We start from the raw sequence: 24515 nt of genomic DNA, 5'->3' as shown, positions 1-24515 counted from the left end.
TTATGCTCCTTGATGCTCCTAAAGGTTCTTTTTGTAGTAATGTTATAGCACACTTAAGTACTTCTTAATGTTCCTCTTACATGGCTTTCGTCCTCTTAAGCTTTTTAAACTCTGACAGACTTAATAGTGAGAATGGAGTTTCAAAAAGCTATGAATATTTATGCGTGTCATTTAGGTTAAAGAAGTAACCCTTAATAGGAACTCTGATACAGACTAGTACAGAGTATGGTATACAAGAAGTCTAAATAGGTGTGCTTTATAAAATTTGATCCTGTTCTTGGAGTTTTCCTTCAGCTCTAAAATCATTTGAGTCTTAACATCACATGCTCTGTATTATAAGCATTAAGACGTTTTATTAGCCTTTGTGATGTCATATTCAAACGTTCTGTCATGTTCGTGACCCCATAATGCATAATGAAAAGTGATGTAGAATAAGCCACTTATTTGGTTCTTTTTGGTGCTTCCTTCTAAGAGCTCTAAGTGCTTCATAATATACTACCTCAATATCCTCACAAGTTTGTAAGGTAGGTTAATATAATTTCATAAAATAGATGAGGACATAGACTGGATTGTCCAGGTTTTGCTACACCGATATTCTTACCCCTAGAATATTGTAATGGATCAAAATGATGCAATTTGTAGGACATGTCCTATATTTATTCTGTTTGGGTGGGAGTCTGTTATAGCTCCTCACTAATCATGTTAGGGGTATTGGGTTGGGTTTAGTCTTGAATTGTTATGATTTGAGGCAGTCAACCAATCTTTGCGTGGTGTAATGTCCTCTGATTTTAGACCTTTTACCAAAGTAAGTTTCCTAATTAATCGTTGTGATTTGCAATTCTGTAATCAAAAGAAAACCCAGGAAGCGGTAACCATATGAATTGAAATTATTCAGTCTCTAGATATCAGGCCAAGTGGATGGATAAAGATCTCACTCTAAGTGCCAAAAGAATGAGGACCTACACTATAGGGCACATGCCTTCTTTGTTGTACCATTCTTACATGTCATTTCTTGCTACTAATACCATCTCCAGTTTATATTTGTTAATCATCCTACAACTAAGCTCATTAAGACTACCAGTCTTTTACAAGGAAATTTAGCATTAAGCTCTCAATGACTGGTGCTTACTTAGTGGTGTTTATATATATAATGTAAAGAGTCCAATGGGACTAAATAGAAGAATGGACAATTTAATTGGCCATAGGATTCTTTGTTTAAGGGAAGAACCTTTTCAAAACTACAGCTATCATCTAGTTTCTTTTTAAATGTACATATTATTTCTCTTGTCAGACTTCTCATTCTCCTCATTCTCAGTTAAAGCTGATTAAATAAATGACTCCCTTGGTCAGTCAGTAACTGTTCACCCATTTTTTTTCTGAAGGGAATTAATCTTTCAAATTAATTTAAAAGTTACCTAGAAAAAAATTTTTGTATTTAGGCATAAATTATAAAACAAGCAGAATGTTCTTGTGTATTAGTTTTTAGTATAAATTAGGTCTCTTAACCAAAGGAACGTGCCATGTGCATTTTTCATCCTAAAACTTCATTGTTTTTTAAAAGCCATTGAGTATTGGGATGTAGTTTTAAGGTAGTAAGAAAATGCACATTATGAGAAATTGAGAGTTGACTAGTACATGTTTTCTTTTAAAAAATAGTAATTCTCAGTACATACACTCAATTGATTTCAGGTAATAGTAAAAGGAACTAAGTTTAATATTAACGCAAATTGGTTGTCTATTAGCCTTCTTTCTGAAAAGCTATACTCCTGAGCTTGGCAAGACCTCAAAGTATGCCTTTTTAAGTACCCGAGCTTGCCTTCATGGGAGTATTATTTGTTAGTATAACCAGTTTTGCAAAGTCGCAACCAGCATCCATTCAGTTAAGCTCTTTTGGAATTTCTCAAAAAAGGATAAAAAACAATAAATGACACAGTTGAAATATATTGGCTACTGTCGTGTGGATTATCTATAAATTTTGGAATAAATGACTTTTCTATTTTTTTTCTTATTTTCCAGAGTACTTTGCATTTAAAATTTAGATCTTCTTACATGGAAGAGGTCAAATCCAGTTATAGCAAAACACCTTTACAGCAGAGGCCATATAACCAAAAAGTCCAAAGGCCCAGCCCAGTGGACCATTTACTTCAATGATGTTCAGTACAAAATTCCACTGCCACTAAAGACTTTGGAAAGTCCCTTTTAAGTTGTAACAGGATTTGACTATTAGTGTGGATTTTGATAACCCTTCTTTAGTTAACTTAATAAATGTTCTTTGAAGCTTCATCTTGTTATAGAGAAGTACACTGCTTTCTTGCACCCTTAAATTTTTGTCTGGGCTTTATAAAGAGGATTATATTTCTGAATGTCTTAGTATGTTGCTGTCTTTTTACCTGTCTGGGGTTGCCTTCAGATGTGGGTGGGGACTCATTTATAAAAAGTCCTAGGAAGACCTTAAGTTGAAATTAGCTCTCCAATTTTCGAGTCCTTTCCTTTGGCGCAATAAACTTTGGGCCTAAAAAGAGGTAATTTGGGAGGTTGGCTGCCTCTCTGCAATGGGCCATTATAAGCAGAGCAAAATTTTATTTGTCCTTTTTGTGGGGGATGGAGTTTTTACTTTGTCCCCTAATTGATAATATTTAGGATTTTTGATTATAGCTATCTCAGAATTCTTTAGCCTAAGAGATAGTTTCAGGTTTTTAGGCAACAAAGTTGGAATGTTATCTGTTGCCCTTCTGGGCATTGCTTTGATGACTTCTGTATAAGTAATGAGTGTAGCCTAATTTTCTGTCATGTGCTACCTAGCATATACATTTCTGACAGTCAGGTGGATTATCTTGAAATTTTAGACAAAGTTTCTGCCTCCTTGGAAAGCTCTACATCTCCTTGTGATTGGAGTGTGGGTTTCAAGATTCCAGAAGGTGGGTGTCTTCATTTTCTATTTTCAATGCACTCTAAGATGACCTGCTTACAGGTTCTCTGAGGCAGACTTCAATTGCTCTTGTGCTAACTTTGCTTTGATAAGGACTAAACAGTTAATTCAATTTCCAAATGATGTAGTTGTCAAAATGTTTCATAATCTTTTAGCCACTACAAAATGACATTTAAGTGGATAAGTTTAATTTGAAATGTCTTTCAATTTATATTGAAATATCTGAAGGCACCTCTAAAATTTGGGTGATGACAGAGGTACAGATTATAAAAATTATGGAATTGAGTGGGTGGTATGCTGTGAGGAATACAGAAATGAACAGGAAGATACATGACTGACTGGCTTTTTTACCTTTCAGAGCTTGAGAATTTATAAAGATTTATAAAGGTGTTGATTCTTCCTTTTGGTTGTACCCTACAGGCTTGTATAAACTGGCATAAAGATGGCATATTTCAATATCTGGTGTACTCATTGTAACTTGAAAAAGAAAGTATCTGAAGTGGTCACGTTGAAGTCTGGGAGTGTCAGATTGCATTTTATGGCATTAGTTTTATTGTCCTTTGTCATTATTTGCAATAATTTTGCCCATAAAAACCGAAATAGTGATGCCTGTATGGCCCTTTGAAAGTATATAATATTAATATGTGCAAATTGGGTCAAAATTGGCTTACTTAAGAGAAATTAGTGTATTTAATGGCAACTTTTTTATATGATCCAACACTAATACTTAAAGTATTCTATTGTAACTTTGATTCTATTACTGTATGTTTTGGATTACAGTTATACTTAGTTGTCCAGATATGATAGAACTTTTAAATAAAGTTCACGGGACTTCCCTGGTACTCCAGTGGTTTGTGACTCTGTGCTGCCACTGCAGGGGGCATGGGGTTCGATCCTTGGTCAGGGTTAAGATATATCCTGCATGCTGTGCAGCATGGCCAAAAAAAAAAAAAAAAAAAAAAAAATTAAAAGTTCAGGTTTTGATTTATACCTACCAATAAGTTCTCTCCTTGTTAAAGCTTTAGCTGACTCTCAAGAAAGGTCATTATAGTCCCTCTCACTCAAATGATTCATTGTCAACTGGCTGCTGATTTTCAGTAGTAGAAGGCAAAGGTGGGGTGTTGTTTGCCTTACCTAGGAATTATTTTTCCATAAGTGATTATTATGTATCATTGTATGATAGTAAAAATAGCAAAATATATCTGACCATAAAAGGAAGTATATTTTTTGCATATTCTTAAATCAGCAAGATAATGGTGACTTTTTTCTTCTCAGGAGGAAAAAAAGCAAGAGCAGAAGTCGTAGTCATGAACGAAAAAGAAGCAAAAGTAAGGAACGGAAGCGAAGTAGAGATAGAGAAAGGAAAAAGAGCAAAAGCCGTGAAAGGAAGCGGAGTAGAAGCAAAGAAAGGAGACGGAGCCGTTCAAGAAGTCGAGATCGCAGATTCAGAGGCCGTTACAGAAGTCCTTAGTATGTAACTATAATTATGATCATATTGGTTTGAGAGATTTTTCTGGGTATACAGATAGCAGCGTAACAGGAGTGACTTGAATTGTGGAACTTTATTTTTCAATATGATTAGTTAAAAAGTATTAAATAAGGATTTTGGCATTGAAAAGTCCAGTAGAAATGCATTGTGTGGACAGATACATGTTTGTTTTACTAGGCATGCAGAACATTTTCTGTTACTCCATCTAAAAATATTACTGTGTGCCAATTCAAACTAAAGCACTAAAGTGCTTTTAAAAAAAAGATTTGATATTGTAGTGCCAAATATGTGAAAGCTTAAAGGTTTGTGAGCTATCACAGTATCCTTTACTGAACATAAAGTTTTTAAAGCTCAGATGGATACAAATTGCAAATATGTATAGTCAGTCAAATACATAGTTAACAATCTTGTCTGTGTGGCTGTTTTCAGCTGAAATGACAGACCAGTTGTGAATTTAGTGCATGCTTCTTGATAATGATCACACATCTTTGTATTTAAGGTGTTTTAATAGTAAGAACGCACTAAAACTGCTTTTGAAGGTTGAATCACTATGGAAATTCTGATGTGGTTAAACATGTTGGAAATGTTTTCGTTAATAGTAATTTTTAAAAAGCTAAAATGTATTAATGACTTTGGAAAGAGCCTTCTTGCAACTCTTTAAGCAGTTCAGTCTAACAATCCCTAGTGATTTATGATGGTCTTTCCTGTTAGTAAATATACTGTTGTAAACTGTGGGATACGTTAAAATTAACAGTTTTAACGTTAAAACTTGAATGGATTAAGATTGAATTCAAAGACAACAGTCCTGAATCAGAGCCTTGGCTCTTTAAATTGGTTAAACACTCTAAGAAACATTCTTAAGCTTTAGTTTTCTCATCTTTTAAGAAGGAGGTAACCACTGACAGGCTATTGAGTCTTGAATGAGAAGAGAATGTAAATTAGAGCACCCACAATACTGTTATTGATGAAATGTTTTGTTATTATTTGAAGCCAATAAAGTTAGTAATACTTGGAGGTCTGATTCAGGTTTTTCAATAAAAAGGATTCCACTCCTTGTTCTCTAAGGTCCTCTTAGCTGACTATTTTATAAACTTTTTAACAGCTTAAAAAGGACCACAATGTTATTTTACGTCTGAGTGCTTTATTAGAAAATACTTTGCTTTTTGTCCAATTGATCAAAATTTACTGCATTCTTTTTTACCAGAATGAACTAAATAGGGGGGAAGGATTGCTTTAATAAATTCTGAATATTATTCTCTCTGATCAGTGATGAATACTTCAAGTCAACCTGTGATTCTGGTCTGACTTAAACTCACTTGGTTCTTATGTTTGGTTTCAGGTGATTTTTAACTACCAAGGCAGTAACTGAAACTTTTATAATTGAAGGGGAAAGGAAATAGCTTATAGACTCTTATTTGTCCAGTAAATATATATTCTTAATGATCACTTTTAGTGTGCTTTGCAAAGGACCCATTTAATACAATTTTATTTGGAACTGCTTGGGTGTTATACGTGCACGTAGAGTCCATGAAAACAAATCCAAATGTGGATTGAAGACCACTATATATTTTCATTTTGCTACCCATCTGGTAAAGGATAGCAGGATGAGCACTAAGGGACATCTGATCTGACCTTTTAACTTAGTTTGGTCTTTCAAAATAAAAGGGCCATAAACTACTGGGCCATTTTAGAATATTGTAGACTACAGAATAAAGCTTTTTAAAAAGTTACTGTTGTGATCTTTTTCGAAAACACTCCTTTAATAATGTCAAGTCCCGAAAAAAGAATTTTCCTGAGGGATTGATGAACTTCCTTCCTTCACATCTTTACCATGGACTATTTTGTCGAAAAGAACTGAGGTGTGTGACATGCTATATATGCTTATGTGCAGTCTTGGAGACTTACTGTTAAATGAAAAAGTTGGGAGTTTCATGATTATGGAAAGAATTAGTTCCTTTATATTTTAAAAGAAACTCCTCAAGGGAATTCCCTGGTTAGGACTCTGCGTTTTCACTGCCTGGGGCCTGGGTTCAGTCCCTGGTTGAGGAACTAAGATCCCACAAGCCATGTGGTGTGGCCTGAAAAAATAAAAATAAAGAGTTCCTCAAACAAGAAGACATACATGAATATTGTATATGTATGTATATATGAGCACATGTATATTCCTTAGGAAGGATCTGCAAAGATGCACACCAAATTGTTAATTATAGTTAGTCCTGGTGTGAGGGAAGTTCAGGATAATTTTCACTTTGTGTCTTTTTTTTCCCCCTAAATCTCAGGAACGTATTCATAAATATGTAGTTCAAGAGAACTAGACTGAAAATTGAGCATTTTCAGAATATTAAAAATCTTGAGGCTGTAACCTTTGGTCTTGGCACCTCTCAGTGGTCCAGGATGGATAACTGTAAGAGCAGTTTGCCTGGGATAGAGTTAAGAGAAGAAAAAGTCTCTTTATTTCCTCTTCATAATTGAGGTGGAAAACAAGCAGCCTAAACAATGTTAAACTTGCTGGAGAGCGCATGAACGCGATCTTAGCAAGACCCTAACCCTGTAACTAGTGTAATTTTGTGTTTCCTTTTTAGCTCCGGACCAAAATTTAACAGTGCCATCCGAGGAAAGATTGGGTTGCCTCATAGCATCAAATTAAGGTTTTTAAACATACTTCTGAATTGTTTAAATTGTTTTTCAAGGAACTAACGTGGTGTACTTGTTTGGGTAACTTTTGAAACTTTTTAACTTGCAGCAGACGACGCTCCCGAAGCAAAAGTCCATTCAGAAAAGACAAGAGCCCAGTGAGGTAACTGTTGTCCCTATTTCTTTTGTTTTGTACTTTTAGCTTTTATAAAGTTTTTACAACTTATGTTACTGCTAAATTTAATGACAAATAGTAATTTGGATCATATTAAATCTTGATTCATTTTGCAGTTACAGTATTATTAATTTTTAAAAGATTTATTTATTTTTGGCTGAGTTGGGTCTTCATTGCTGCACGCGGGCTTTCTCTGGTGGGGGCAAGCGGGGGCTACTCTTCGTTGTGGTGCACGGGCTTCTCATCACGGTGGCCTCTCGTTGCGGAGCACGGCCTCTAGGCCTGAGGGCTTCAGTAGTTGTGGCTCACGGGCTCTAGAGCGCAGGCTCAGTAGTTGTGGCGCACGGGCTTAGTTGCTCTGCAGCATGTGGGATCTTCCCAGACCAGGGCTCGAACCCATGTCCCCTGCATTGGCAGGCGGATTCTTAACCACTGCGCCACCAGGGAAGTCCAATTCTAGTGTTATTATTACTATTTTTCTTTTTTTTCTTTTTTTCTTTTTTTTTTTTTTGCGGTACGCGGGCCTCTCACTGTTGTGGCCTCTCCCGTTGCGGAGCACAGGCTCCGGACACGCAGGCTCAGCGGCCATGGCTCACGGGCCTGGCCGCTCCGCGGCATGTGGGATCTTCCCGGACCAGGGCACGAACCCGTGTCCCCTGCATCGGCAGGCGGACTCTCAACCACTGCGCCACCAGGGAAGCCCCCAATTCTAGTATTATTAATGTGAATTTCTAAGTTTTCAATAACTTGCATGTGAGAAGAACAGAGCAGAAATTCCCACTTTAATGTGTAGATGTTACATGTGCTTTTATTTCCCTTTTATAGTAGCTAAAAATTTTTTTTAACATCTTTATTGGAGTATAATTGCTTTACAGTGGTGTGTTAGTTTCTGCTTTATAACAAAGTGAATCAGTTATGCGTATACATACGTTCCCATATCTCTTCCCTTTTCTGTCTCCCACACTCCCTATCCCACCCCTCTGTGTGGTCACAAAGCACCGAGCTGATCTCCCTGTGCCATGCAGCTGCTTCCCACTAGCTAGCTATTTTATGTTTGGTAGTGTATATATGTCCATGCCACTCTCTCACTTTGTCACAGCTTACCCTTCCCCCTCCCCATATCCTGAAGTCCATTCTCTAGTAGGTCTGTGTCTTTATTCCCGTCTTACCCTTAGGTTCTTTGTGACCTTTTTTTTTTTTTCCTTAGATTCCATATATATGTGTTAGCATACGGTATTTGTTTTTCTTTTTCTGACTTCACTCTGTATGACAGACTCTAGGTCCATCCACCTCACTACAAATAACTCAATTTCGTTTCTTTTTATGGCTGAGTATATTCTCTTGTATATATGTGCCACATCTTCTTTATCCATTAATCTGATGATGGACGCTTAGGTTGTTTCCATCTCCTGGCTATTGTAAATAGAGCTGCAATGAACATTGTGGTACATGACTCTTTTTGAATTACGGTTTTCTCAAGGTATATGCCCAGTAGTGGGATTGTTGGGTCGTATGGTAGTTATATTTGTAGTTTTTTAAGGAACCTCCATACTGTTTTTCATAGTGGCTGTATCAATTTACGTTCCCACCAGCAGTGCAAGAGTGTTCCCTTTTCTCCACACCCTCTCCAGCATTTATTGTTTCTAGATTTTTTGATGATGGCCATTCTGACTGGTGTGAGGTGATATCTCATTGTAGTTTTGATTTGCATTTCTCTAATGATTAATGATGTTGAGCATTCTTTCATGTGTTGGCAGTGTGTCTAAAATTTTTTAATGGTAGCTGTAGAAAACTTTAGCCTTGACTCACCTTTGGAGTTAATAAATTTTAAGTTATTGAAATAACTTCTTGTGGGAAAGTAGTTGAAATAGTCATGAGTTTTATCATTTGGCTCCATTACTTGAGAAAAGTATTTAATTTCCAAAATCGTAACCGAGTTGACTTGATTTCAAGTAGTAATATTATGTTTTTGAGTGTTTCTGCGAGATATTTTACTCTTAAAAAAAGATAAGACTGATCTATCCAGTCTACCATTTTGGTTCAAGGAATGTTTTGTTAACATGATAGCATTGTTTTTTTACTGATGTTCTGGTTTCCCTTAAAAGGTACCTTTTAACTTTTGAGTCTATCTTCTTGTTTGACGTATTCTAACCCTAGGATTTAGTGATAGCCTTAATGTTCTTAAAGGCGCTCTTCGTAACAGATACTGAGTTTTTGTTTAATATTTAGTTTTCTTTCATGGGAAAACTCCCGTTTAGTTCTCATTCTTTGGATATAGTCAGCTTTGTACCGCTGTGTTACGGTAATAGGTTTAAAATTACTTGCAGATTTCTCAAGGGGATGTAACGTGAGTTTTGTAAAGTTCTTCCGGAGAATGTCCAGAACATGGTTAAGAAAGCATGTTTATGCTTACATTTTTAAGGATTTACTTAGAACCTTAATCTTAGTAGAATTATTTATAATAATGTCAGTAGACAATGTTATTTTTCCTTGACGTTCCTTAAGTTAAATTTATCTCTTGTGCTCTTTTACTTTTCTCACATATTTGGGCACTTTTAGTTTCCTCTGTAAATTTAGAAGTGTACACCATCTATTTGTAAGCATGAGTAGATTAAATCCCACTATTGTTATTCGGCTAGATAATCTCTTGCTTTTCATTTTTGACTTGCTAATTGTTCCTGTCTCTGTATTCTATAACCATCAAGTATTTTTTCGGGTATTGAATTTGTAGAGTCTTAGTAAGACTGATCTAATTCTGATAAACAGCTGCCTCAGTATTCCATGTATCTATCTCAGTTTGTGAAAAAAAATTCTTAGAGTCAAATAGTTTTCATCATTTGGGGTTTTACTCTCAAGTTTGTCATTTGTGATTATGAAACTTAATTTTATTTTATGATTTCCTTTTGGGGAAACATCCTTTCTACTAATTTGGACCAGTCCAACATTAGTGTGGACTCAGGGGTTATTACTTGTGACTGTCATTAAACTCTCAGGCTTCTGATTGGCCCTTTATTATCCTGGAGAGAGTACCATTTGTAAGATTGAGAGGCCAGTGGACTTTGGTCCTGATAATGTAAGATACTATCAGAAGAAACATTTAGAAATTATCATCATATTGAAGGCATTGAGTCACACTGAATTAATTTATGGACATTTTATATACATCATAGTTAAAATGGGCTTGGGAGTAATGACAAACTGGTTTCAGGAAAGTTTATTCTGTTTACTGAAAATGTGCATTAAGAGTTATTTTAAAAGAATAAATTATAAAGTTAATTCTATATTCTTTACCCCTGTTAGGGAGCCTATTGATAATCTGACTCCTGAGGAAAGAGATGCAAGGACCGTTTTCTGCATGCAGCTGGCAGCAAGAATTCGGCCAAGGGATTTGGAAGAGTTTTTCTCCACAGTAGGAAAGGTAATCTAAGCCTATTTACAGAGCTAATTTAAGTAGAAACTGCAAACAACATTTTAGCAATTGTCAGTGTGACAGATAAAATTAGAAAACATCTAAATACATTTTTTTGTTTGGTGGAATTTAGTTAGGGAATTTTTTTTTTTTTTTTTTAGTATTTATTTATTTGGCTGCATCGGGTCTTAATTGCGGCATGCAAACTTAGTTGCGGCATGTGGGATCTAGTTCCCTGACCAGGAATCTAACCTGGCCCCCTGCATTGGAAGTGGAGAATCTTAGCCACTGAACGAAGTCCAGGGAATTTATTTTTGATACCATTTCTTTTTGCCTCACTTGGAAGTTAATAGTGTTGGAATTGATGTATGTTGATAAATGAATTGGGCCTACAAATTTACCTATTTAAAAAAATCTTTTTAATGGCTTGCTTTGCAATATCATTGATATGCCTCTTGTCTTTTGAAATTATTATACTTACTGTGAATGGTTGCACAAACAGAACCTAAAGTGTGTGTTTTCTTTTTAGGTTCGAGATGTGAGGATGATTTCTGATAGAAATTCAAGACGTTCCAAAGGAATTGCTTATGTGGAATTTGTCGATGTTAGCTCAGTGCCTCTAGCAATAGGATTAACTGGCCAGCGGGTTTTAGGAGTGCCAATCATAGTACAGGCGTCACAGGTAACTTTTTTCTTGGTTAAGAATTTGATCATTGGTAGTGTTAGAAACTTGTTTCTTAGAGTTGTGTTGTAACGCCTTGAGCCTTACACAATCACCACTTCCTACCATAAGTCAGATGTTCTCAGGGTAGCTTTTTAAAAAAAAATTTGCCTTGATTTCTTTGATAATTGTGTGTTCTTAATAACATCCTGTTCCATTTTAATGTAAGTTGTAAATACTTATTTCATGGAAAAGACTTGGGAACTTGTTCTAGAATTTTACTGATTTGTGATGACTTCTTATTTGGGGATAGAAGCATCTAAGAACATGTTTTCCCCTTCCGATCTTTTAAATGGAATGGTTTTGACATTTTTAGTAAATTTAATATTTTCACTGTTTTAAAATACATACTTGCGAAAGATTTTATATAATGTTAAGAATAGTTTGAACAGCTAGCTGTTAGTTCTAGCATTTCTTGAAAGTAAGATGCTTCAGACTAATTTGGAGAATGTTTTTTAAGATAATCCAAATTATGATTTAATTCCTCTTTGCTGATGCTCCACAATAAATGAGTGTTGCCTTTGTAAAAATGAAATTAGTGTTAATATTTTAGTTCATTTAGGTATGGAAAAATTGGGATATATCATTCTACTGAGTATATATATATATATTTTTTTTGTGGTACGCGGGCCTCTCACTGTTGTGGTCTCTCCCGTCGCGGAGCACAGGCTCTGGACGCGCAGGCTCAGCGGCCATGGCTCACGGGCCCAGCCGCTCCGCGGCATGTGGGATCTTCCCGGACCGGGGCACGAACCCGTGTCCCCTGCATCGGCTCTCAACCACTGCGCCACCAGGGAAGCCCCTTTATTGAGTATATTAACGTGAAAGTAGTTTTTTGATTTTTCATCAGTACCTTTTTGTACTAAGAAACAAGTTGATTTCTGTGACTACCTGATAACTTAGATTTTTTAAATGGAGAATATAGGATTTAAAGAATTTATTTTTGGCCTTGCCGAGCGGCTTGTGGGATCTTAGTTCCCCCACAAGGGGTTGAACCCGGGCCATGGCAGTGGCAAAAGCGCCGAGTTCTAACCACTGGACTGCCAGGGAATTCCTGAGGATTTAAAGAATATTTTTTGAGCGATACAAAATAACAGTTGTTATGTTGGTTCCTTTTCAAACCCCTGAAACAAATACTTCTTACAACTCCTGAAAAATCTGGTTACTCATCATGCTTTTACATCATTTTGTAGTTAGGCACAAAATTTGTAACCAGATCTTAAGTGAAATTCCAGTTTCACTGTTAAGCTGTAACTGTGGTCAGATTACTACCTTCTATCTCTAAAAGACGATGGTAGGTCCTACATAGTGTTTTAGCAGTATGTAATATTGGGTACTTATCATTTGATCATATGTCACAGTAAGAAAAGAATTGTTAGGAAGCAGGCTGGGGGGAATCATTGCTCAATTCATTTCCCATGATGGAGGACAAACCTAATAGTGTGTATGTTGGCCTGGCAAAGGGCTCAGAAGAATCACATTGATAAATGAGATTTTGAATTCATTTAACTTTAACCTCCTATTATGCCCCAGTTTGTTAAAGGAGTTTGTGTTAGAGTATAAATTGAGAACTGTTTCCTTTGAGAAGTACTTGGTATGGGAAAAAATGACTGCTGAACTGAATGGTTTACTTGGTTTGATTTATATTGATGTTAATCCTTTTAAGATGGACAGCCAGTTGGTGTACTGTACGTTGAGTAACAGTGATATTGAGAGCACATGAATAATGAGTGTATTTAACACTTCCAGGAGATAATCTTGTATTTCCACATTTGGCATATCTGTTACCAGGATGCTGCTTTAGACTGGCATAATGTAGGGTTTTTTTTAATTTTTAAAAAGATTTTATTATTTAATTTTGGCTGCATTGGGTCTTTGTTGCTGTGTGCAGGCTTTCTCTAGTTGCGGTGAGCGGAGGCTACTCTTGGTTGTGGTGCGCGGGCTTCTCATTGCGGTGGGTTCTCTTGTTGCGGAGCACAGGCTCTAGGTGCTCCGGCTTCAGTAGTTGTGGCACGTGGGCTCAGTAGTTATGGCTCGCAGACTCTAGAGCAGTGGCTCAGTAGTTGTGGCGCATGGGCTTAGCTGCTCCGTGGCATGTGGGATCTTCCTGGACCAGGGCTCGAACCCGTGTTCCCTGCAGTGGCAGGCGGATTCTTAACCACTGCGCCACCAGGGAAGTCCCCAATATTCTTTTAAGTATGACTTACACTTAGCATAATTTGATATCAGTTGTCATTAAGCAAACCTAAGGTATGAGTGGGATTTGCTACTCTGCTCAAAATGGTATTTATTCATTCTTAAGTGGATGTGTGATGTGCCTTATGTGTTGTCTTAACTAACTTGTAGGCAGAAAAAAACAGAGCTGCAGCGATGGCAAACAATCTACAAAAGGGAAGTGCTGGACCTATGAGGCTTTATGTGGGCTCGTTACACTTTAACATAACTGAAGATATGCTTCGGGGGATCTTTGAGCCTTTTGGAAGGGTAAGTCCCAAGTTTTTTAGTGGATCCTAAATCTTGAAACAAATGTAACTGCACAATAATTTATTTGCTTTGTCATGTTTCTAAGAGATTAATGTTAGGATTGGAGTGGTTCTATAAAGTTTTTGAGAGAACTTAGATCAAGATAGTTTCCCTGAAGATAGCATTTGAAGACAGAATCTGTCAACATTTGTAATGCTACAGTGAAATGCATAGTATTAGCTTCAATTATTAAAAAATCGACCTGAATGATAAAATGTACTGTGCATTGGAGCAAGAGATTTTTTTTTCTTGGTTTGTTTCTTAGGATAGTATTTCTTACTGAAAATTGAAGGGTATATAAGCTTCTCTGTACTTAATATGTAAGGAATTAGAATTAGACTGTTTATGCCCATTTAGTCCTCTTTTTTTTTTTTTTAAAGAACTCAGCTTTTTATTGAACGTGCTACTAAAGAGGTTTAGTCAAAAAGATCAAAGCTCATGTCATCATCAGACTCTTCAGATTTCTCTTTCTTTGCTTCCACTTTCTTCTCAGCTGGGGCAGCAGTCGTGGAGGGGGCAGGACCTCCTGCTGGTGTAGCACCAGCTGCTGGGGCAGGTCCACCTGCCCCCACATTGCAGATGAGGCTCCCGATGTTGACATTGGCCAAAGCCTTTGCAAACAAGCCTGGCCAGAAAGGTTCAACATTTACATCGGCTGCTTTAATGAGGGCATTGATCTTATCCTCCGTGACTGTCACCTCATCGTCGTGTAGGATGAGGGCCGAGTAGATGCAGGCGAGCTCCGAGATGGTGCGGGCGAGGGCTAGGCAGGGTCTGCCGGGCACGGTGCTAGTTGCCGGATGAAGTGAGGGCCTCACCCCAACGCGGCCTTAGCTTCCTCGGAAGGATTGAGCACCTTAGCGGAAGCTGAGGAAAAGGTTTTTCTTTTTTTTTTTTTTTATTGAGATAAAATTGACACAGCATTGTCTAAGCTTAAGGTGTACAACATAGTGATTAAACTTACATGCATCATGAAATTATTACAATAGGTTTAGTGAACATCTGTCATCTCATACAGATACAACATTAAAGAAATAGATAACAAATTTTTTTCCTTTGTGACGAGAACGTTTAGGATTTACTCTTGAGCCTTAATTTATGGTATACAGCAGTGTGGTGATACGCTACATCCCTAGTACTGATTTATAACTGGAAGTTTGTACCTTTAGACTACTTTCATCTAACTCTTCCCTCCGCCCTCCACCCCCGACCCCTCACCTCTCTGTTAGCCACAAATCTGATCTTTTTTTCCATGAGTCTGTTTTTGAAGTACAGTTGAATTGCAACACTAATAGTTCCTGGTACACAACATAGTAATTTGATATTTTTATGCATTTTTTTCAAAAGAATCACCAGGGTAAGTCTAATTCTCCTCATTTTAGAAGAGATGTTAGAATAAATGTTACTAGTAGGCTGTGCTCTGGTTTAAAAAATTCATTGTGTGGCCATGAATAAAAAGCTTGGTTCTTGTCGTACCTTGTCCACTACTTAATCTTTATGGCCCTTGGATATACATTTCGTTGTTTTCTTTCACTACCCCACTCAACCCCTTTGTTAAACTGTTTTATGTGTCAATAATGATAAAGTTGGGGTGTTGAATTTTGTGGGTGCTTTATATTTATTGGAAATATACACATATTAATGGTGCACAAATCATAATTGTATGAGTTGGTCAGTCATTACAAAATGAATACGTTCTTGAAACAACCAGAACATGAAATATATAATATGTGGGTGCTGTTTTTTAATTGTTCATGCTTCCTTTGTATGACCGAGTTTGTTGGGATATTGTGATGTAGTAAATACAGTTCCCTCAGTTAAGATGAACAATCATTGCTTTGTAGCATATTCACAGTGTTGTGCAACCATCAGCCACATCCCATTGTTCTTAGTTATTCCAACATTTCAGGCAATTTATTGTGTCTGGCATAATTGAGAATTAACATTTGGTGTATTTTAGCAAAGGGGAAGAAAAAAGATTGATTTAGTGTTTAACATTGTATTCTGCAAAGGATTTAAGATTTTTAGTGGGTTTTGATGCAAAAGACTCCCCAGTGCATAACTTCGTGTTTAGGAAGTTCCTCGGCCTCTAGAAAGATTTTTTGGGTATGAGGGATTGTGATATGTTTTCTATTATGTTTTAGGGGGAGCCATTTTAAAATCATGTTTCAAGGGGTAAAATACTTTTGCACCCCTTTTTCATTTATATAAATAATAATTGTGGTTTTCATTTTTAGATTGAAAGTATCCAGCTCATGATGGACAGTGAAACAGGTCGATCCAAGGGTTATGGATTTATTACGGTAAGCAATTAACCATGATTAACATGACTTAAAAGTTTTTGATTTGAATAGCGTAGTGTAAAGCTTTATTGGTTATTGATAGTGGGGAAGGAGGTAAGGTTAATATTTTCAAGTGGTTTAACTTATTTTGCTGTTAGTAGCCAATTCTTAGTAGCTAAAGGTGTCCACCAAATGTGAAACTTAAAGCAGTTTGCTATCATTCTGTTTATGGTCAGTTTGGTTAGCCAACTGTTCATGTAATTGAAGTCATTCACTCCTTTAGGATTTCTTCAGTCTCTTTTGTGACACAGGATGTTAGTTGCATAAAGGTCTCTTGGAATTCTCTTACTTTTTATATGGACACGTTGGACAACCATGACCAGGATTGCCTTATTAAAAGTGTTTGTAGCTGACCGTTGAAGCCCAGTGCCTGAATAGGGTATGAAGTGGCAGCTTGGAATAATTGTGAATGGAGGTGCCCTTTTAAAAGTAAATATTAATGTTCATGATGCAATCCAGTTACATGAGAACAGTTTTTCAAATTATTTTTTAACCTTGGAAAGTGCTGGAAACACATTTTTAGTTTAAAATACAGATAGTTGTCACCATTGCTGCCATTATACACAAAAAAATTTTAAAAATATAGAGATCCCAGATTTTATCAAGAAATTACAATTGTGTCTTATAACCAAATTTAAATAAAATTGAAACATATTCTGTAGTGATAATACGTTCCACCGTTCAGTGGGATTTTATCTACCTCAGTGTGTGTTGGTGAAAAGAAAAAAGTTATAAAACACCAACATGCTAATTTGTTACTAGTAACATTAGCATGATCTCCCCTTCCCCCCAAAAAAAGGTGTTCAAGGGATTTTACATGCAACTTACAAATATTTCCTCCTACTGTCTAAAGTATTTAGTGTTCTATGTGCTAGATTTAGTGCTTGAATATTTGCTCACTGGCCATATTTTCACTAGAACACTACTAAATGTCATGTAAACAATGAAGACATTTTGCAGAGCATTTTAATTTTTTAACATAAATCAAGTATGAACTATTTCCTATGATTTACTGATTTGTATGCAAAGCTAGATTATGTAGGGACTTTCCTGGTGGTCCAGTGGCTAAGACTCCGAGCTCCCAATGCAGGGGCCCCAGGGTTTGATCCCTGGTCAGGGAACTAGAGCCCACATGCCACAACTAAGAGTTTGCATACTACAACGAAGCTCCTGCATGTGGCAACGAAGATCCCGCCTACCACAACTAAGGCTTGGTGCAGTCAAATAAATAAAGAAATATATTTTTTAAAGCAAGATCATGTAAATCTACATGGTTCTGTTGTGTGTGTAAATGTTTTGATATTTTGTAACTACTATCTGTAATTGTTCCCATTTCAATAATGGAAAAAAATTATTTTTAAACAATTCAACATTCTGATGAAAGATGAAGCTGTGGAATTAGAATATAGCCCGTTCTTCCATTATATTAAAACCAGATTGTGTGAATTAAAGTTTTATTGTGTCTGCATCCTGAAATTAAGACTAATACTTAACTGGCAATAAAACAATGACTCAGAATTTTGTATTAAGTTTTGTATTAAAAACCTGAGTTGAACTTTTTTTTTTTTTTTATTTTGACTGCATTGTGGTATGTGGGATCTTAGTTCCCTGACCAGGGATGGAACCCATGCCCCTGCAGTGGAAGTGCAGAGTCTTAACCACTGGACCACCAGGGAAGCCCGAGTTGAACTTTTAATTTTCCTGAATAGTGTACTTTTAAGAGAGAAAAGAAGCAACATTTTAATTTATTCCAGCATATTAAAAAGGGTTTTGATGTTTGAAAAACTACTTTCCACATTTTGTTACTGAGATTCTTTATTCCCAAAGACAGGTGTCATTACTTGATAATGTCTTGCCCTTTAAACCACCACATTAATAAATCTAATATGCGTAAACGTTGGTGGTCTGATAATTTAGGTTATATTACTTATAGCTTGAACTTGTTACTTTATCATCCTTGCAGATGTAATTATTGAATATACTAGCTTTAATAAGTAAGGGTTTCTTTACCTTGCATATGTAAATAATTGCTGGACTTTTTATCCCCCTCTCAATTGTATAGTTTTCTGATTCAGAATGTGCCAAGAAAGCTTTGGAACAACTTAATGGATTTGAGCTAGCAGGAAGGCCAATGAAAGTTGGTCATGTTACTGAACGTACTGATGCTTCCAGTGCTAGCTCATTTTTGGACAGTGATGAACTGGAAAGGACTGGAATTGACTTGGGAACAACTGGTCGTCTCCAGTTAATGGCTAGACTCGCAGAGGGTAAGTTTATCCTAGTGTTGTGAATGATTTGTTGATACCGTAATGAGAAAGGTAACCATGCAGACAAATAAATGGAAAATTATTTTTTCTTATTTTGGTGTTGACTGTTATCCTTGGGCGGCACATGTGGTTTCATAGGTGAAATTCATTGCCTTAATTATAATGGAATCTACTTTATGATGGTGCTTTTTGAGTACCACAGCATATGTTACAGGATTTCTTTTGCTTTCTATTATATCCTCATACTTCAGAATAAATTTAGTTGCAGTGCTTAATACTATGTCCTGCCTGTACAGTTGGCCTCCCATATCTGTGAGTTCTGCATCTGAGTACGGAGGGCAGACTGTATCACGCCACTTTATATGAGGGACTTGAGCATTTGTGGATTTTGATACCCAAGGAGATCCTGGAAAATCTCACCTGCCCTGCTACCAAAGACCACTGTAATTTGTTTTAATGAAGTGACTTTCGTATTAAGCAACCAGAAAACTAGGATTTTCCCACTCTTAAAGCAGGGACGTTAAGACCTATTCTTTTACAGGTACAGGCTTGCAGATCCCACCAGCAGCACAGCAGGCTTTGCAAATGAGTGGCTCTCTGGCATTTGGTGCTGTGGCAGGTAGGAATTGAATCTTTTCTATTTGAAATCATTGTTTTTTCACCTAATTCGAAAATTTGCCAAATTTTTGCATTTAAAAGGACTTACTGAGAATTCAATTCATCAAGTACTTTTAACTTACAGATTTCAAGAGTTCATGTAAGGAAGTGGTGATACAGGACATAATTATCCACTCATAATAAACTGTCAGGGTATTTTTGAACCCTGCATACCAATTTTTAGTTGAAATTGCTGTTGTATTTTGGGTTTGTTTTGATTGATTGATTGATTGATTTTTTGGCTGCATCAGGTCTTAGTTGCGATATACGGGATCTTTTGTTGCAGCACGTGGGCTCCTCTCTAGTTGTGGCATGCGGGTTTTCTCTAGTTGTGGTGTGCAGGTGTCAGGGTGTGTGGGCTCTGTAGCTTGCAGCATGCGAGCTCAGTAGTTGAGGCGCGTGGGCTTAGTTGCCACGTGGCATGTGGGATCTTAGTTCCCTGACTAGGGATCTTACCCGTGTCCCCTGCACTATAAGGCGGATTCTTTTATCATTGGACCACCAGGGAAGTCCCTGTAAGTTGTTAAGTCTTTTTAAATGTGTCACTTGCATTGAAGACCAAAAAGTTTATATTGTTTCAAAGGAAAAATAGTTTCTGTAATGTTTTTGTTTGGAAAGCTACCAGAGGCCTTTGAATCAAGCTTTATTTAAAATAATTACAGTGTTAAGAGTGCAGAGAATACTGCTTTCCTAATTAGAACATACTACAGTTGATCCTTGAACAACATGCGTTTGAACTGCAAGGGTTTTACTTACACATGGATTTTTTTCAGTTGTAAATACCACATGGTTAAATCCATGAATTTGGAAGGACTAAGGATATAGAGGGTCTACTATAAGTTACATATGGGTTTTCAACTGCTCAGATGGTTGGTGTCCCTAATCCCCAAGTTGTTCAAAGGTCAACTGTATTTTGAGATTTTGAGTTATAGAATGAAGTGCCTGGAGAGGTGAGGAAAAGAGGGAGAGAATTGATAGTTTCTTACGATTATGTAACAATGGGTTTAGTTTATGAATCACATTGTTTTCTTCTCTTTTGTGGCTCAGGTACTTGAAATTAACCCAAATCTATGAGCTAGGATAGTATTAAATTTTGAGATGTCGAAGTCTTGCTTTTAGAATATCTGAGAAGAACCGTTTGTAGTTTGTACTTTAGATGACAAGAAACACTAACCCAAGAAAGTATGGCAATATAAGATCATGGTACTGCATCTGAATATATAAAAAGTTCTGTGTGGTTGCTTCATGATTTCCTTTTCAATTGAAAAGCCATTAATTAACAGAGAGGATCGTTTCTGCATCTGCATTATTCTTTATAGGGGGCACTTCTGTGTTTTCCTTTTTTTAGTGACTATTCGAAAGTTTGTGAGTACTTTAGGGTCTTGTGCTTCCTTTCAAACCGATATATTTTGAAATCTGATAGGTAGTTCTTTAAAATTACTGACAATCATGTTAGTGTATTCATATGAGAAGGACAGTTATAACTATTAATGCATTTCTGTATTTATGAATAAATTATTGTTTTGATTTAAACAAGTATTAGACATTTAATTTCTTTGCAGTGAACACGTAGTCATAGAATGTCACGTACTGTAATTGAAGATACTAAAGGAAACCCATCACTTCAGAAATATATCCTAGTCTCTGGTTTGACAGTTAACTATTTTACCTGAAAACTGTATTCGTGTGTTGCTTCCCATTGTTCAGGTCATTCTTTCAATAATTTAGAAAAATGCTAGAGTGTTTACCATATTCTAGATATTTCACTAGAGGCTGGTGCCTTTAGGGATTTAATACAAATACATATGATTCATTTCTAAACAATCTTCTGTTATATCCTGGCTGCTGTATCAAATGTGTTGATTTGGTTTGTAAACAATATCTTCGCCTATAGTTTTCCAGTGTTAGACATTATTACTTCCCTAAGCCATTATTTCTCTTACGATGAATGAAGAATGACTATACTTCCCTGGGCACACTTAACTGGGTAGTTTATATTAAGGCTGAAAATTCTAAATGTCCATGGATTGCTTAAAATAGCCATTTAGTTAATTATTTGTTATATTCCCCCTTTTTAGTGTTGATAGATGATTTTAAAGTTTCGTACTGTTTTCTTAAAACTTCCAGTAAATTGCTATTACTACTGAATTACTAATCAGCACTCTATTTTAAGGTAAATATTTACATAACTGGGTATTTTTCTTCTGTCGTTAAAACCTTACACATTCCTTGTTAAAATAAGATAAATCACTGGTGTTGATGTCAATATTTGAGGCCCTTGTTGCCGAAGTTCTTAAAAGTTGTTTTTTGAAACCAAGAGTGGCCTATCACTATATCCACATGTCTTTATTCTGGAAGTTTAACGGGTCTTTTCTAAGATAAGTTAGTTCTTACCTGTATGAAACCCATGCTTTGTTTCCTAACTTGTTACAAATGACCTGAAGAACCATTTTTGAAATTTTGATTTATATACACTTAATATAGCATGGATTTCTGATACCTATACATTTTTTCCCATTTTAGGGAAAAAAAGACAAATTGCTTTATAATTTAAAGTTTATTGACAATGTTCCTATGGTCATATCTTCAAGTTCCTTCAGTATACACCAGTTACCTTTCTTCAGCTCCCTGGGATGCCAGTTTTGAGCACCTAGGACCCAGGTATTCTTACATCCCCATGTGACTTGGGCTGCAGATCCCTTTTCATTTTTGCCTATGTTTTATGATCATTTTGTATACTCAACAAGAAGCCCAAATGGTAATAAAGTATTGCAGTTGAATCATGTGTTACTGAAAATTAGGTTACTGAATTCAAACAATTTTTATGTTGTATATATATCTATAATTTTTAAACTGCAAGATACCTTTGGATACTGTGACATTTTCTTCACGTTTCACACTTGCTGCTGCTTTCACTTGATGGCAGCTTTCTCTTAATTGGCCTTCTCATGTAGAATTTTAATGATTATATGAGAAAATATATTGGTAGAAATCACCATTCTGTTTATTTTTAATACAGACTAGATGGTTAGATTTTTCTTGTACTACATATAGTAAATCTGATGAGATTTCATTCCTGCCTCATTAAATTTCCAGAATAGGCCAGTAAATCAGACCTAATAAAACTACCACCTTCTGGGCTGGACATGACAACTTAAAAGAACTTAAATAATATATACATATGGTTAGAATGGGGTTTTTCACTACTTAATCGGTAGATTATTGAAAGTGTTTGACGTGTACTGTTGCAGTATTTACTCTTTCACCATAAACTTCTAAAGTTTAAAATGCTTACTGACACTGATAGAACAATAAATAGTTGAATATCCCAAGTACTTGGAATTGAATTCTCAAGATCAGGGTTTTCATGCATTTTTCTGACCGGTGTGCTTCCCTTTCCCCATTTCCCATTATTTCCATGTGAAGAGTAGTATAGTGGAATGCCTTTGAGATGTGGAAGAGTTCTAGGAATAGGAATAGAGAGGCATAAGTTTCCTAGGATAGGAGGAAAGAAAAAGGCCCCACAGCCTTGTCAATGAGGAATGGGGAAGGAGGTTTGGCTGCCAGGTTTTACTATAAGTTCATTTTGATAAACCCTGCTACCATAGTCCTCTTTTATTAATGCTTTCCTGACATTTACCCTGTTAGTTGAGGCTCTTCATTGTTCCTGCACTGAGCTGTAGAATTCTCTTTTGTTATAGATTTGCAAACAAGACTTTCCCAACAGACTGAAGGTGAGTTGAGTTTTTTATTTGTTTTTGAAGTGGATGTTAATGTAGCAGGACATAGTTGTGTATATATATTTTATCATAATTATTACTGTAGTTTGTATTTTGGGCCCAGTTTTGTCAGAATGACATACAGTGTCATTAACAGTAAGCCAGAAGGCCTAATCCAAGTCATTACAATTACATGAATAAAGATGATAAATGTCCATGCTTTTTTTGCTATAGCTTGCTTAGAATTATTTTCAACTTTGTATGCCTATCTTTGTGTTCTGATTGTACATTTTATATAGATGTCAGAAAATGAAACTTGTCATTTTGGTAGACAAATCTTTTAGAACATGGAGTCTGTGAACTTAATATAAGGTTAGGAAAAACTAACTCCAGTGATTTGTGTAAGCAGTACCAAGCAATGAGATTATCCAGAACTAAATTGCATGCAGATTTCAGAGATTGTGAAACAATTTATAAAATAGGCTATTTTCTTAGTTTTCAATTATCAAGTAAATCTCTGCCACTTAATATAGCATTTTGTTGCAGTAATTTGGTATCTTATAGGATATACTTAAAGTCGTTTAGGTAAATGATACTGTATGAAAAAGGTCTTTTCTTGTTCCTCGATAGTCAGGAATTAAATGTGTATCTTAATTTTTTCAGCAAAAGAGACAATTGTACTCAATCTTTTTTTTTTCCTAACAGATTTTTAAAAGTAGAACTGGTGGATTTTCCTCTTAGTTATATTTCTATGCTGAATTCATTGTGTTCTGCATTCATCTAGGTTGAGCTGGAATATTTCCATGATATATTTTCTAATATTTTTCAGTATTCATAGCATACAGTGACCTTCTAGTGTTTTTTCCAAGCATACTTCATTCCATTTGTTTATGATAAAGGTACACAGTGGGCTTCATTTTTTTTATTGTAATATAAGCACACTTGCATCTTTAACTTTCTTCAATAGAATTTGACGTTAGTTATCTTAGCATTTTTATTTTCATACAAAGTTTTATGAAAGACAAATACTTGTTTATTGAAGTAAACTATAAAGAAGCAAAAAGTACTTGTTACTCTATCAGAAACTATCTTTTTTATGATGTATTTCATGCACAGCCCTAGTTTTTATTCAGTGGAATGTTTCTTATACTTACTCAGGTTATTGTTCATTTTAATTACCATAATTTCTAATGCACTGTTTTATCCATAGCTTTGTTTATTATTGTTATGTATTGGAATGAAATTTGGTCAAATATTATGATTACGGTGAGTTCTGTAACAGCTACTGGTAATGTTTTCTAAGTCTCATAAAAGCAATGGAGCAACTGTCTTGGAAAATGCACTTCAAACTTAAAACCAACATTGGTTTAAATTTGCTCCTAAGTATTAGTGTCCAGTAGTTTTTTATTTTTAACAATAACTATTATAGATACATATTACTCTTTTTAGTGTTTTCTCCTGCTAGAACAGACTTAATCATTTAAAAAATATTAATTTGATGTTGTAGGTTTTATAGTCCTAAGATGTTAAATCTTAAATACTTGGATGGTTTTATGTATATTATTTTTAAAACTTCATCCTTTTATAATGTTTATATATTTAAAAGAAAATATGTAACTATATATTCGTAGGCAGAAACATAAGAAATAA

The 24515-nt window shown here is 35.8% G+C and overlaps 2 protein-coding genes across 8 annotated transcripts in view; one reads left to right on the top strand and one right to left on the bottom strand.

The window, feature by feature from the left end:
* Positions 1-24515, top strand: part of RBM39 (RNA binding motif protein 39) — a 30395-nt gene that overhangs the window by 3214 nt on the left and 2666 nt on the right. For 3 of the 7 annotated variants that reach the window (XM_082858229.1, XM_082858231.1, XM_082858230.1), the window contains 10 exons: positions 4208-4399; positions 7001-7066; positions 7162-7215; positions 10528-10645; positions 11166-11318; positions 13704-13841; positions 16118-16183; positions 18285-18489; positions 19031-19108; positions 22830-22880. In XM_082858229.1, coding sequence (XP_082714355.1) covers positions 4208-4399; positions 7001-7066; positions 7162-7215; positions 10528-10645; positions 11166-11318; positions 13704-13841; positions 16118-16183; positions 18285-18489; positions 19031-19108; positions 22830-22880 — 1121 coding nt within the window. Of the gene's footprint in view, positions 1-4204; positions 4400-7000; positions 7067-7161; positions 7216-10527; positions 10646-11165; positions 11319-13703; positions 13842-16117; positions 16184-18284; positions 18490-19030; positions 19109-22829; positions 22881-24515 lie in introns of all 7 variants that reach the window. The other 4 variants (XM_082858227.1, XM_082858226.1, XM_082858232.1 and 1 more) reach the window with 4 other exon arrangements.
* Positions 13859-15749, bottom strand: LOC309972915 (large ribosomal subunit protein P1-like; the record flags this gene model as incomplete). The annotated part of the gene is made up of 2 exons (XM_082856814.1): positions 13859-14709; positions 15734-15749. The coding sequence occupies 2 exons, from the start codon at positions 15747-15749 to the stop codon at positions 14297-14299; spliced, it is 429 nt and encodes a 142-aa protein (XP_082712940.1). The 3' UTR covers positions 13859-14296.

Source organism: Leucopleurus acutus (genome assembly GCF_964270905.1).
Source record: "Leucopleurus acutus genome assembly, chromosome: 16".
Taxonomy (NCBI): domain Eukaryota; kingdom Metazoa; phylum Chordata; class Mammalia; order Artiodactyla; family Delphinidae; genus Leucopleurus; species Leucopleurus acutus.
The sequence above is the reverse complement of the archived record's forward strand: the minus strand, read 5'-3'. Positions and strand labels throughout refer to the sequence as shown.